Raw genomic sequence first — 15,547 nt, 5'->3', positions numbered from 1 at the left:
TCTTTTTAAAGAACCAGTTGGGCTTTTGTTGAAAACACAGACTCCAAGCTCTACTCCTGGGGATTCTGATTTTAAAAATCTTGGTAGGGATCTGAGGATCCATGTTTTTAATAAGTACTCCAGCTCATTCTCATGATCAGACAAGGCTGGGAAATACTGGCTTACTCAATTACTACCTCTGAGAGGCCAGGTGAAATTCACACCTTCTTGATAAATCACACCCAATTGTGCCATATGAAATGACCTTTCCCTCCCTAGGTTTCCACAGCCTTGTCTCTGTACTTTTTGTATCAAGTCTGCTTTTCCTTAAAGTTGTTTGTGAACATGTCTGGGAAAGGCCTGGCTCATATCTAGACCCTTATTTATACCTGGCAATGTCTGGCACAGACAAGATGCCCCAAAATGTTTGCTTTTAAATTTAAAATATTCAGAAAAAGCAAGCAGCCATTATTTGCAGTGCCCTTGGGAATGTCTGAAGCAATGAGCAGTAGAAACCAGAACCATGGAGATAATTACTGCTGCATTTCTAGAAGTAATCTAGTCAATATATGTTCAGACATGTTCAAACCTATTCAAATATATTTAAAATATTTTGACAGCTATTCCTGTGTTCCATTTTTTTTTAGGATAAAAGGAGTTACAAAAATAGGATTAATGGTTCTATAAGTCTCAGCCCCGGCCAATGGGCTCAGTTGGTTAAGCATCATCCTCTAGACCAAAAAGCTGCCAGCAGGACACATACCCAGGTTGCAAGTTCAATCCCTGGTTGGGGTGCATATAGGAGGCAGCCAATCGATGTTTCTCTCTCCTTTCCTCTCTCTCTAAAATCAATAAAAACATTTAAAAAAAAGAGGCAGTTGGAAAAAAAAAAAATGGTTCTATAGGTTTCTATTCAAAACACTCAAGACTATGGCTGGAAAGTATTGGCTGTAAAAAAAACCATCACTCACAGAGATGGGATAATGCCAAGGCCAAGAAGAAATGTGTGCTCAATAAATTAACAGTGATTAAGTGATTGAATGAATGAATGAGTGCACACCTACTACCAAGGCTACCTAATCCCAAGGAATCAAATTTACCCCCCAAACTGTAGACCTCACCAGCACTCACTGGCAGCTAGAAGGAATGGCACTTCAGGTAACTCAGTACCAGACTCTCTGACTCATGGAGGCCAGCTGGACATCCTTTAATAAATTTTGTCAATGGTAACACAAAGATGAGATGGGCCATAGATGATTCAGCCTAAACTGCACATCTGCTCCAGTGCTCAGGGTCCCACCACCACTTGGAATGTCCCAAAAGGACAAGCCCAGACTCCAGGCCAGCAGCCCAGAAGAACCCGTCTTAGACCAACACTGCTATAGTGATGGGGACTTGTCCTGCAATCAGAGGTCAGAAAGGCCAAAGATGCATTAATTCTGGCTTCTCACTGTATCTGAGGCCCCTGAACCAAGGGCTGAGACCCTGCAATACATTTTTATTTTCTATATTATTATGCACTGTCTTTCTCTTAATCCCAGTTTCTCATGAAACAAGGGGAAAAGCAAAATTGTACTGCTGAACACCAACCTCTGTGCTGGAGGGAAGCACAGATCGAGTGTGAATCTGCTCTCACTTCTTGGGGTGAGTTCCTATCGGGGGCAGGCTCCTTACCCCTTTCTCTAGCATCTGTGCACAGAAGACTTGCTCCTGTCCTTGGGGGAGGCGTGCGGTGGAGGGATGAAACCCAGACCAGCTGAAGCCTTCTTACATTTTCTCCCAACATTTTCCATCCAGCTTGCCAACTCCCAATTCCAAGCTAAGTATGGTATTCTGCCCACTGGTTCTGCTGCCTGGCCTTACCCAGGCTGGGCTGCCTCCTACCCCCTCCCTGCACGCCCTCATGAACTTGCTCAAGGTTTAACTTCTAAAGATAAGACATTTAGTCACATGTCCCCACATGCCCACGCTGCCTGGACCCAGCAACCTGTTCTAGGATAAATGTGAAGAGCTGCAGCCCACAGGGCTGTGGTGATGGTGAGGCTACTGACATAGCAAAATCCTTCCTGGGAGTGGAGAGGTTAGTTTGAGTTTGGGGCTGTAAACAGAGTTTAAGATATGAATAAAGATCTTTGAATCTTTTACAGTTGCAGAAAATCTTGGAACAAACAGGAGTCTAACCCAAATACCTCTTCTACTAGAAGGATTTAATAATTACAAATTCACTGCTAAGCAGTAATAGAACCTGAATAGTAGGATTTGTTCCACAATACCTAATTGGGTGTTAAAATGCTCATGAAATAATTTTGAGTGAAAAAAAGACCAAGATACAGAAAAAGTCAAGAATAACTCTCAATTACACTGCCTGCCATACTTTATTCCATTCAGTCCCCACATCACTCACGAGGCAGTTTATACTCTCCTTTCACAGATAATAAACTAAGGGCTGGCATAGTCCAATAATTTATTCAAGGTCGCACCACAAGCAAGAGGCAGAGCAGGGCCTGCGGTGAGGTTTACGGGCCTCGGGTCTGCACTGTTAGCCACCGCCTTTCCTAAGGAACATACACTGAAAGGGACGCAGCGAAGTGTTCTCAGAGTAGGGGAGGGACTCACACCTCAGGCCTGGGGCTGCCCCACTGGCCTCACTGGCCTCCCCTTGCCTGGGAAGGAGCAATGCGAGGACACTGCCGGCAGCTGCAGTCTCTCTCAAGATTTCGAACACGCATCGATCCAGCGCTCCCACGCTCCCGGGAATGTGCCCTACTGGTGTGCACAGGCATGAGTGAAAAGACGGAGGGACCAGGCTACAAAAACTGCTCGCCCGTGAAAGCAAAAGCCGGGAAACCATCCCACCTCCTGTGAAAAGAGGTCAGTAAACGGGGGCATATGCCTGTGATGACGTCCCGCCCCATGGAGCTGGGAGACTGAGGGAGCTCGCTGGTCCTCATAGGGGGCTATCTCCAAGAGAAATTGTTGAATGAAAAGAAGCAAAGTACAGAACCATAACTACAAGTTACCTTTGTGTTAAAAGATGGAAAACTATGGATATATGTATTATAGATGCTTGTATTTTCATAAAGAAACTGGAAAGATACAGACAAAACCAATGAAATCGGTCCCCGGTGGTGGGGTAGGAACAGGGTAGATGAGGGCAGGGGATGGGAATGGGATTTTTCACTGCATGTGTTCTTGTATTTTCTGATGAGACAGTATCATATATTAAAAATAGTCAAATTAGAAAAAGGAAAAATTCTTTAAAAACACAGATACTGTGGAGGACATCTGACTTACTGACACCAGGATGTGTATTTTTGTTATGTGTTTGTGTGTGCAGATGTGTTTGCATGCAGGTGTGTTTGCATGCAGGTGTGTTTGTATGTGTGTGTTTGTGTGTGTGTGTTTATGTGTGTGTGTGTGTGTGTGCCAGCAGCTCAGAGGTGAGAGAGGTGGAGGAATGGGGACTGGAGGAAAGACTGGAAAAGGAAAGCCTTGATCCATCCCTCTGCCTGTGTACAACTCAGCACAGAAAGCGCTATTCTTTGGTGATGAGAAGTCAAGAAAGTAGCAGGCATGGACCAGGCATGCAGAGCACTGCAAGAGGATGGGAGCAAGGGCTACACTCCTACACTCTGAGTTCCCAGTCCTGGGCCCCCTTCCCTTTCACAGGCTAGTCTGGAAGCTGCTCTTTCCCTCCTCTCCTACCCTAAAACCACCTTTAGGTCAGAATGAAACCAAGGAGCCCTTTCACAGGGAGGAGAGGGTGGAAAGGGGACAGAGTCCTCAAAGATCTGCCCATTTGTTATGGAAATGAGAAGGGGGCTGCAGGGGGCTGGTGGCCAGTGGGTCAGGTCCAGTGCTGAGCACAGAGCTGCTCTGAGTGGCCAGCCCCTGGCTATATGGGCTGGGGAGGGTCTTGCAGATCACATCCCTGCCTGCAGTGGGGGGGAGACAGTGGGGGAGACAAACGGGGGAGCTCTCATAGCTTCTGGGCTGCAGAGCAGCGGGCTACTCACATCTCCAGGACCATGACAATGTTGGCCTTTTCTTCGAAGGCGTCCACACACTGGACCAGCTTGGGGTGGTGGAGGCAGTTCATGATGCTGATCTCCTGCCGGATGTTCTCTTTCTCTTTTGCAGAATATGCTTTGAAGAATTTCCCTGCCCATATTTTTCCAGTTTTCTTTTCTACAAGTCGAAAGACCTGTCCGAATTTCCCACTGCAAATGAAAGGATAGAAAAGGCAAATTTAGTCAAGTTTTCACTAAATGGAGGATGGCCAACCATCGCCTATGGGACAAATCTGGCCTGTTTGTACAAAGTTTTACTGGAACACAGCCATGCCCATATGGTGTATACTGTCTGTGGCAGCTTTGGCTCTTGAATGTGTAGAGGAATAGTTGCAACACAGGCTGTATGGCCCACAAACCTAAAGTATCCATTATTTGGCCCTTTACAGAAAGAGTTGGTCAGCCCTGCTCTAGATCAATGAAGTGCATTTCTGAAACTGCAAACTACTCTCTTTTTATCACTTGTCAGCCTCAGCCTGTGCCCAGCCTCACCTCCCCACCCAAACACTGGCCAGTCATGCTGCTCTTCCAGCATGTTCTCTCCTTGGTGAGGCCTCCAGCGTGGCTGATGGATTCTCTCCCCTTCCCTGCAGAGCGGCCCATGGAGTCAGGTTGAGGAAGTCTCTCCAAACACAGAGAATGTCGGAGCAGCTACCTTCCTTCCATTGCACTCTTCAGCACTGTCCCCTGGAGATGGCCCAGGAGGCCCCTGCTGCCCACTGTGAGACAGGGGTAGTGCTGGTCCTCAGACTCATCTTCCCACTGGCGGTGCGGGCTCCCCGCACAGACTGTTGTGAGCCTGGGAATAACAGCTGAGCCCCATCCTTTCTCTTCCACCTCCTGTACGCCTCCAGGAATAGAGTGTTAGCAGGAGACAGACAGCCTGGGGGGCTGCTGCTGGAGGGGACAGCTTGGCTGTAACAAGGGCTCAGGGTTGGGGTCCAACCTCAGGGAGTATTCAGAATAGAGAGTGTGGACCAGGTTCACAGAGAGAGCCACGATGGCCAGCTGTGCATTTCAAGGGTATGCGTTTTACTGAGGTACAAAAGCTAGAATTGCTGAACTCTGAGCACCGGTCAGGCCTGGCTGCCTCTGTGGATCGAATGGAAGGATCCTAAAGACAGTCCGATCCAGACCCAGAGCCTCAGTTCAGTCCTGTGTGGAGAAGTGAGGCACAGGAAAGGAAGGACCTGCCCAAGCCCTCCACAGAGCTGCGCCAGCTCAGAACCCCATAGGCGGCTCCTGCGAGAGCCCTGGGTGGTCAGGCTTTCGTGGAGTGCTTGTCAATGCCCCAGATTCTGCACGCATGCCAGCCTGGGGAGCTGGCAAAGCCCAGGACAGAAGAGGAAGACAAGGCACAGAATTCAACTGGGGGGTCTGTGTCACCCTCACGCTGGGGCCCGAGGGGTGCTTCCCATTCCACTTACGATCCTAGTCTCTCTTCGATGTCGTAGAAGTCAGACACTTTTTGTTCAGTATTGACCGTCACAGTCCGGTAATCGACTTCAGGCTCCTTCTCATCTGCAGGGTGGGAGTCGGGGTGGGTGTGAGCTACCAGACCCCTCGCTCACCCCCTTCCACCCCTAGAGCCCATCCGAGGACAGGGGGCCAGCACTCACCATCATCTGACACTTCCACTTCATCCTTCGGTTCTGGGGGGAACAAGGAGGGGCAGAGAGGACACGGGTGATTAGCACTGAAGGCCCCTTGAGAGCACAGCTTCCCCAGGCAGGCACAGGACCACCAAGCCCAGAGCTCTGGGCTTTGCCACGTGGTCAGTCAGCTCACACGGCAACCCCTTCCTCACGTCTCTTCTAGTCCCTCTGACTTTCAGAACCTGCACACAGTTGTGACGGTCCCTTTCTGCTCTGGCTCGAAAGTCAGCACCTTATGATTGCCACTCATGCCAAATCCATTTACTGAACATTTTCTACAGAATTCCAGCCATGTACCAAGCATCTGGCCATTTATTGTGGGTATACAAAACAAAATACACAAAGGCATAATATCTCCTTTCTTGGAGCTTACAACTTAGTTGGGGAGGCAAAAACACATTTACTCGAAATACCTGTGACAAGTGTTATATAATCAAGCACACAATATCACAGTACACGTGGAAGAAGGTGACACAAAACGGGGCAATTCCAAAGTCAGAGCAATTATTCTGAAAAGAAGTAGCTTTGAGTTGTGACTTAAAGGAAATGATGGAACACAGTGAGGAGATGGGTGACGTCACACAATGGAACCGTAAGAATTGTGAGGTGTGGCAAGGAGGGACGTAAGCAGCCCACACTGGCTGGAACATGGAGTGTTGGCAGTGAGTGAGGAGACGTGAGGGGACAAGGCAGTGTCCAGCAGAACACGTCCACATCAGAACCCCAGGCTTTGCTTTGCCCTGTCCTAGGTTTGTGCCTAGGGGCCAATTTGGCTCTTTGACCTTGGCTAAGTGTCTCTCCCTTTCTGAGCCTCCCTCTGGGTCCCCATCTGTAAAAGGAAGGAGTTGTATTTTTAGGTGATTTCTGGGGTCCCTGGCTAGCTCTTGACAACATCCTTTGTAATAATGTGCTTTGTGTCTCTCGGCTGTGATGTGGGCTGTGTTCTGGCTGACAGATGGAGCCCAGGGAGGTTCCTGGGGAGGCAGACAGAGGTTCCTCGAGAAGAGTTAGGGAGGGAGTATGAGTTAGAAGGTGTGGATGTGGATGGGCACAAGCGTGGGAATAAGACGGGGAAATGGTGTGAATTGCTGAAACTCCCTGCAGAGCAGGACTGAGCAAAGGAGGGCACAGCACCTGATGATCTCCTGGGAGGCAGACAAGAGTGATGGGGGGTGGGGTGTTGGCTCGAGGGGTTGGACACTGCCAGGCCAGGAGGAGCTGTATGTGCACATGCTGGGCTGTGTGCTTTGCAAGCTGCATGCCTGCGATGGACGTGCAGGTTGGGGAGAAGGGGCAGCTGGGATGTAGAAGGTGAGCCTCTCTATTAGCTGAGAGTAGAATAAATCACTGAAACCTAAACAATCTGAAGAAAAGTAACACGGTTCCTTATATAAAATAAGTACCCCTCGCTGTGAAACGAACCTTGAGGGGGTTTATAAACATGAACAGGATCAAGTCTTCTAAATCACCCATTTGAGAGTTGAGAGTCACACTATCAAGTTCAGAGACAACCAGAATAAACCCAAGAGCGCTGCATGGGAAAGCAGTAACGGAGTCATGTGTTCAGGGAGCATCATCCAGCCCTTCAGGGTGACAGGCCCTAAGGCATCTAGTTAAAACCCAAGCAGGAGAGCCCCCTTCCTCGACCTACTGCTGTGGCCGCAAAGAGGCACGATTACTCCGTCCTGGTGGGCCTGGGGTCATATGCTTCTGGAATTTGGGCCATTGGCACTTAGAAAGTCAAGATGGAGCAGGAGGAGGCATGGGGGGGCCACTGAAAAGAAGAGCTACCATGTAAGGACTATCAGAGAAGATTAGGCCTCTCTGGTTGGGAAGGAAGTCTAAAGCAGACATGATTTTAAAAAAATATCACAACTAAAACCTAGTCCAGGGGACTTCTACAGCTAGCCCTGCTCACAACTCCTAACTCTCCTTCCCCTGTATCAAAAAAAGAAAAATAAATAAATAAAATCACAACTGCCAAGGGTGAGATGAGGGTTACGGTCTTTTATTGATGAATGAATGCTATAACTTGAGAGAACAATTTAGTGTTACACCTCACAGAGGAGGAAGGCTGTAGGCATGTGGAACTCATATCTCAGGAGGTACCATAAGAACAACAAATAGGTTCAACAATGGTAATTTCAAATAGGACTTTAAGGGCAGCAGGAGATGCAGATCAATTCAGCAACCCTTCAGTTAGCACAAAATAAAAATAATAGCATTTCACTGTTAGGGAGGCCCTGTTGTCCTAGCCCCCCTCTGAGACAGGCATTTGACCTGCTGAGGATCCCTTGTCTTTTGGTTCCTGTGCCACACGTCCTGGTGTGGAGTGAGCTGCAGGACGAGAGAGAAAAAAGGGAACAGGCTTGTTTGGCCTGGCATCTTCTGAAGGAAACGTCTTTCCTTTCCTAGTGAAGGAGTAGCGGCAGTGCTGTGAGCCTCAGGGGCTTTCCGATGGCCTGTCACCTGGGGGCATCTCCCAGCTACCCCTGAGCAGGGCACTCAGTTGTAGAACCAGCCTCTCCCAATCGCTCCGACACCGGTTAGAAACTGAAGAGCCAGCCTTCTTGCCCTCATCACAAACACTACACCTGCCTCTCACCTCCAGCCTCTCTCCTTGGCGATCAAGATGCAGGATGCTTCCCTGATACTTTAATTGTGAGGACCTAGACCATTCTTAGGGAATTCTCGCCCCTCCTTCCGGCTCACTGTTACACTGCAATCTTTCCTCTGTGTGACACTCCAACCAAGGCTCCAGGCTGAGCCAGTTCCCTTCCTCCCGTCCTTCTTGTCCTGTCACCATTCAGTTTGGAGGGAAGGCCACATGGGAGGAGCAAGAGATGACTTCAAAGTAGCGAGAGATAACTTCCCCACGTTACAACTAAGGGTTGTAGTAATGAGAGGTGACCACTCTGTTTCCATCTCTCCACTAAGGAAGGAACTAAATTGCAGTAGGTGAGTCTTCAATAAAACATTTAAAAAAAATCTATTCAGAAAGACCTATGAAATCCAAGAGCTAAGTGGAAGAACTATTTGGACAATGCTTCTCAGATATTTCTGCAGACAGATGAGCCTCACTACCCCGAGGAGATGTTTGAGGGAGGCCCAGATGAGCGCTCAGCGCCTTCATAGGCAGCTTGTGTAGACAGCCCTGGGCGGAGAGAGCTGTCATGTTACGCCCGTCGGTCACTAGGGGGCACCCCATCGCCAGAGAGGGCCTCTGCGGGCCTGCACTGCCGTAGCCCGGGGCAGCGGCTGAGCTCTGGCCCTGGCCCCTTGCAGGCTCCGCATCTCTAACTCTCCGCAGGGTTGGAAGGAAGTCCCACGTCTGCAAGAACCTTTACCACAGCTGTCTGCTAACAACCATTATACACTAGAACACTTTAGGATCAGGGCAAGGACAAAGTGGATTAAGGGTTGGAGCGGAATGCGTCTTCCATAATGGAAGTCTGGATTTACCTTGACATTGACATAATTCATGCAAAGCCAGGAAACAAAAGTATACCTTACTGTCACTTAGTGTTTGCTACATGAACCCAGTTTTAGTAATTTTAATTGTGAAACTAAAAATGAAGTTTTATTGCTGAACACTTGAAAAAAAGAAAAGAAAAACAAAAAGAGTTGGAGCTGAGGAAAGGTGGGAGTGGAGATCCAAACCTGGCTGGGATGGGAGAGGGCAGTTGTGTTGAGGCGGGGGCTCTGGTTATTCAGTTCTGGGAAGACAGGGAGGGGGCTGTTGGCTTAGGGTGGAGAAACAGCTCTGGCATAAGGAGGCCACTGGCGCCCGGTGGAAAGGCGAGGTCAGGATGAAGCGAAGAACTGAAATGGTAAAGGCGGAGGCAGGAGGGCAGTGGGGAAGGGAACAGCCAGCATTTGCTGGGCTTAGTGGAGGGAGGGTTAACTGGCACTGCCTTTTGGTGACCACCATACCACACTGGTTCCACAGAACGACCTACAATACCCACCTATCCCATCCCTCGCCTACATGCGCACACACATGTGCACACGCAAGCCCACTTCCCTGAGAGCCACTTCCCTTTCAAAGTAGCGAGAGATGACTTCCCCATGTTACAACTCACGAGCATCTGAGTAGTCTGAAGAGGGATTCGCTTGGAACCCTCAACCCCTACCCCAACTCCCGCTGCCCTCTATCCTCTGACCCTCAGCCAACTGTTCTGCCTTCTCCTCCCCCCCCCCCTTGAATAATCCAGCTGGGCCTTGGGTGGGAGCAGCTTCCAGTCCAGAGCCCTGGGTGGCTTGGACCATTCCTCTGGATTGCAGGCAATTTCAACATTTCCTTTTGTCTGCTCCCAGCCAGGAGGGGCCCCAGGGGGAGTCTAAGGACCACAGAGGGGGTTTAGCTGGCCGCAGGGAAGACGGGAGAGGCGACCTGCCCAGAGCCTAAAGGTCCCAGCCAACCCTCCCTGTGGGCTCTCCCTACAGCCCTGGGTACTGCAGTCCTGGACTTCTGGGAGCCACACCTCACTGCATCTCCAGTAGCCTCTGGTCTTTGGCGTGGGGTTCATCAGGGATTCTACACTTTCTCCTGGTTTATGCCATAATGGACCTGGAAGTTTCCTTTCCAGCTAACAAACACCTTCTCACTGGAATGTTATACTTTTTTCTGTCACTTTTCCAAGAGGTTAAGGAGTCTTCTTGAAGAAATATGCTAAAAGCATATTTGGTTGCCTCTGTTGGCACCCCCACTCTAATCTGCCTGTTCCCCACTCTCCTGGAATCCCTACTATCCAACCTTCAAGTCACTGGGAGGCAGCCTGACCTCCTCCATCAGTTCAACCAAAGAAGCACAGGCTTTGGGTCAGTCAACTTTGACTCCAAGCTTCAACTCACTATTTATAAACTCTATGACCTTGAGCAAGTAGCGTCACCCCTCTAAACCTCATTTCCCCACCTGTAAAATGGGGGTAATGACAGTATCTATTTCACTGAGTTAGATGCATGAAACAATTCATGTAAAATGCTTAACATATTGTTAGCATATAGCAGGTGTTTAATATATGTTAGCCACAATGAATCTTAATAATAACCTTCTAAATGGCTCTTGAACTTGTGTTCAGTTACCCAAGCCAGGAACTGGGAGTCATCTTAAATTCTTCTAATTTATTTTTCAACTCCCTACCCAAAAAGTCATCAAGAATCGTCAGTTCTATCTCCTGAAGCTTTAGTTCATACCCTTACCATCCTCTCCTGGACAGAGAACCAACTGTTGTCTCACTGATCCCAATCTCATCCCCTCCTCCACTCCAGTGCTTCTCAAACTTTCATATGATACAAATCCATGGGGTGGGGTGGGGTGGAGGGGGTGGATGGTGAAGGTTCAGAAGAGACTAGAAGAGAGGGGAGCTGAAAGTCTGCATTTCCAACCAACTCCCAGGATCCCAAGACTGCTAGTCCAGACCACACTTTGAGTAGCAAAGCTCTACTCTTCCTCTAATTCTCTTCCTAAAAAACTAGGCTTGTGGTGGTAGTAACTTTGTAGTGTATACAGATGTTGAATTATAATGCTGTACATAGTAAAATAATTTTTAAGAAAATCTAATCTCCCAAGAAAGGCGACATTTCAAAAGTCTTAGGAACACATGGGTTGGTCTATTGCTGGAGTCTATGCTACTTGAAATAAATATTAGGCTGCATTAAAAAAACAAACAGCTCTATCATATCAATCCCCTGACTGAAGATCTTTGGTGAACTTTACAATTTGACTTAAACTGCCCTTTCAGTGTCGCTTCCTCCTGTTCTGGTTCACACAACATATATCCTGGCCACACACAAGCTTCTCAAAATGTCACACATTTCCACTACTTTGTACCTTCGCTCATGCTGTTTCCTCTGTGAGAAGTGCCTTTCCTTATCTTCCCTGTCTCTTAGAAGCCCATTCCTTTTTCCAAAACTCAGTGCAAATGTCACCTCCTCTAGGAAGCTTTCCTCTACCTCCATCACAAAGTTACTCCCCTCTCTGCTGTGTCTCCTTGCAGTTTGTTTATGCTGCTGGAACAGGATGTAGTCCATCTCGCTATGGTTAGCTGTGCACACAGCTGTAGACACTCAAATCTGAGTGCAAGAGGAGGAGGGAGTGGGGGGACATTGAAACTTTAAGTCTCCTTGAGCTCCTGCCTTCCAAGACTGTGCTCTTGGTTAACACACCATCGCCCCCTGGTGGCAGTGTGCCAAAATTGCTGGTTCAGTCGTGCCTGAAAGGCATTTTTTTTAAAGTATGGATCAGCATCACAACCTTGGAAATCAAGATCCAAAAAGGCTCTGCCTGTCACCATTGAGGTCTTCCCAGTTCCTCTGCACCCCTCTCCATCCAGGTTTCTACATGCACAAGGTAGTTCACGCACATTATTGCAAGCCAGTGATGAAGTGAAGGTAGCTTACCCTCAGGTTTCTCTCCCACCACTGTGAGTTCGGATTCCTGGCTTGGCTCGCTGGTTCCGTACACGTTGATTGCCCGCACGCGGAATTTATAGTCTCGGTCAGGCAGCAGGTCCTGGACGTTAAACGAGGTGCTGCGGCACGTGGCTAGTTCCTTCCACGTCTTGTCCACCGAGTCCCAGATCTCGACACTGTAGGACTGTACGGCGCTGCCCCCATCATATGAGGAGCCATACCAGGACAGAGTGAGGGAGGAGCTCCGGATATCAGAGGCACAGGGTGTGCCGGCTGGGGGGTCCGGCTTGTCTGGGGATAGAGAAGCACAGTATCACTCAGCTCTTCAGAATTCAGGGGCAGTTTCTGAATTAGGTCTGTTGTGGGGGAGATGTCTACAGAACTCAAACTGACATCCCTGGCCCAGGCTCTGGTTCACACAGTCACACCTATGCACAAACCCGCCTACGAGAAAGCCCTACAAATACCTATTTGCTCAGAGAAAACTCTTTTTTTCTGGCTAGTTTTCTAGTCTACAAGTCATGATTTCCTGTACTTTGTCCCAGGCATAAACATATTTCTTAGAGTAAACAGATCTAGGAAGTTGCCCAGAAGGCGTGGACTGCTTCCCATCAAAAATGTGTTTTGAGAGAGAGTTCAATGTGTGTGCGCGTGTGTGTGTGTGTGTGTGTGTGTCCTTCAGGCCCTAGGCCAATGACCTGTGACCTGTGGGGTCAGACTCCACTTTCTTTGAGACTTGGGAAACGCCTGCCTCGCTGAGAGGCTGCTGCACAGTGAGCTCTGAAGTCAGACAGATACGAGCCTGAACACAGCTCTGATCCTATTCACTATTTGTTACTGTGCCTCAGTTTCCTCGTCTGTCAAATGTGGATGATAACAGCACTTGGATCACAAGGTGGTTATTAAAAGTTCTTAGAAAAGTTGCTGGGGTGAGTAGCCACTACTGTCATCACTATCACAGGAGTTCATTTCTGATTCTGTAATATGTTAAACGTTACCCCTACCCTACCTCTTTTATCCTCATAGGACTGGCATAAAATGAGGTAAAGAATTTCAAAAGCAAACCACAGTTGCAAGTCATAACCATCGCTGGCTAAGGGCCGGAAAACGAGCTGAGGACACAAGAAGTGGTCACTCTGGCTGGCTGCCTTCCCATTCAGACCAGTAATGCTAAGAACCAGTCACGCTGCCAACTTCAAGGCAAGTCTCGGCAGCCAGTACTTTAATGAGGCTCGTGAGCTTTGCTGGTTTTGTCAGTTGCTCATCTGAACAAAATTTACCTATTTTTTCAGATTTAGTTTCTGCAGGTGGTTGGTTTAGTTACAGATATCAGTATTTAGTAAACCTTCATCCCTCCAAGGCAGTCTGAGGTGCAGAGCTCCCCTAAGCAGCAATTAAAACCATGCTTTTGTGCTATGTGAATTTATAAGCTATGTGAGCTCTAGCGAATTCCTTAACTCCTAGGACTTTTTCATTTGGAAACACAGTGCTAATATATATGTTCCTTTTAGAGGTTTTGCCAGCATCAAGTAAGAAAACCTTGACTCCCACTCTCCCACCCCTTAGCAAGGCAGGAAACCCAAAGTTCCTTCAAATGGCCCTGTGCAAATGGGGGAAAAACATTGTACTGTGCGTGTGTGAACATATACATACACACATACATACACATATTCACTCCCCCCTCCATGAAGCCCTGCTGCTTCTATATTCCAGCCAAGAGCGCTCTGCCTGGAAACCGTCCATTCCCTGCAACCCAAGCCTGGACCTCACCCGGTGCTGATTCTGGGATTGTGACAGGGCCACTTTCTGTAGTCACTCTGGAGGCCTCCTGCGATGGAACCACTTTCACTGGGTGTTAAGTATGTTCTCTTAGGAAAACTGTTTGTTCTGAAAGATATATTGGTCTTTTAAAAAATATTTCTGGTGTTGGCTAAGATGTTTATTGCTCTGCACTCTCTTAGAGACAAGTGGATCAAGTCCTCTGAGGACCCAGCTAAAACAGGAAGAAAGCCTAAAGAAGGGCGACAGACAGACTCACTGCTCCCCCAAGAAAACTGCCTGGAATGCGTCGGATTGGACACATTTAGGGTCATGTGGGTTTAAATAGTGAATGCAGTACACTCCACTGACTGATTTTCTCCCCTTCTGCTTTAGTCAAGAAGAGAAAACTCTGAGAAGTGTGTACTGTGGAAAAGGTACTATTTGTACCCTACCCTGCTCAGCTGTGTCTCGTCTGAAAGCAAGAGAACTGACATAGGACATATATATCACCCCCTGCGGTATAAGAGGAAGTGCAAAACTTGGAGAGGGGGGCTTCAATTCTAAGTGAAACTTCAGTTCTCTCAAGGAATTTGAATTAAGGAGTTCAGAAAAGACCCAAGTCTGAGGTGGTCTGAGATTGGAAGCCCCACCCCCTTCTGGGCCAGGGGCTATGCCTGATGTGTCCTAGTTTTCACAACCTGCAGAGCCCATGCAGAGACAGACTAGCCAGAGGTGAAAACCTCCAGAGCAGAGCGCCTGTGAGCCTGCCCTCCATGCTTAAGACACAGCCTCACTTGGTCTGGGAGGGAGGCCTGGGCATGGCCTGGTAAAGGGGAGGCAGGCTCAGTGTCTAGAGCCCAGAACTCCAGGGTTCCTGGGAATTTTCCTGTGGCTCCCTGGAGATCTGATAACAGAAGAGAAAATGCTGAGTCCAAGGGACAGGTCTCTGATGGCACCCAGCTCCAGGATTTTTTTGTTCAGCAAATGTTCATACTCCTGAGAAAACGGAGGATCTCAAGGCTAATGCTGCTCTTGTGAGGAACTGTTTTGGTGGGCTCTACTTGCCTGTGTGTTTGAAGATGATCTGTGGCTGCACCTAACCCCATTTGGATCTCCTTCACTAGCACCTCAGCAGTTGCCTGCATCTTTTCTAGAATGGCAGGGGGCTGCAAGGGCTCCAGGGTCATCTACCTGGATAATCTTGGCCCTTGGCCCCTGGGATGCTAAGGCACTCTGCTTACCAAGAACATCCAGCTAGCCTGTGGCAGAGCCAAAAGGAGATTCCAAAAAATCTCCAGAGCCTTGCTCTAAGGGCCTCTTATTTTCCAGGCTATAAGGTAGAATAAGATCAGGAACACACTGTGCTGAAATCCAAGCCAAGCACTACGAAGGAGAGTCTCTGGCCCTTAAAAAGCATGCAAGTTCCAGGCTCAGATAGAACTTGGGGGTTACTGGGTATTTGGGGTTCTCTCTACTTTGTTTTCCTCCTTTAAAGATATGCAAAGTGACCTGTTTTTCTCTTGCTGGACAAATTACAGGAAGGAAATCATCTGGGTAGGGCTGCTCTCTTTTGCCCGAGTGACACCCCCATCCCTCTGAGGCTGTGGCTAGAGGTGCAGGCATAGGCACAGGCCCTCTGAGCGTCACAAATCCCTGCACTGCTTTTCA

General features: G+C 48.5%; 1 protein-coding gene across 5 annotated transcripts in view; it reads right to left on the bottom strand.

Moving 5' to 3' along the window:
• Nucleotides 1-15,547, bottom strand: part of MYLK (myosin light chain kinase) — a 230,189-nt gene that overhangs the window by 28,056 nt on the left and 186,586 nt on the right. For all 5 annotated transcript variants that reach the window (XM_081138328.1, XM_081138327.1, XM_081138330.1 and 2 more), the window contains 4 exons: nt 12,107-12,409; nt 5,669-5,701; nt 5,477-5,570; nt 3,996-4,199 (listed from right to left, as the gene is read on the bottom strand). In XM_081138328.1, the coding sequence (XP_080994454.1) occupies nt 3,996-4,199; nt 5,477-5,570; nt 5,669-5,701; nt 12,107-12,409 (634 nt within the window). The remainder of the gene's footprint in view (nt 1-3,995; nt 4,200-5,476; nt 5,571-5,668; nt 5,702-12,106; nt 12,410-15,547) is intronic.

Source organism: Miniopterus schreibersii (genome assembly GCF_964146895.1).
Source record: "Miniopterus schreibersii genome assembly, chromosome: 5".
Taxonomy (NCBI): domain Eukaryota; kingdom Metazoa; phylum Chordata; class Mammalia; order Chiroptera; family Miniopteridae; genus Miniopterus; species Miniopterus schreibersii.
Note: the sequence above shows the minus strand (reverse complement) of the source record. Positions and strands in the feature narration are given on the sequence as shown.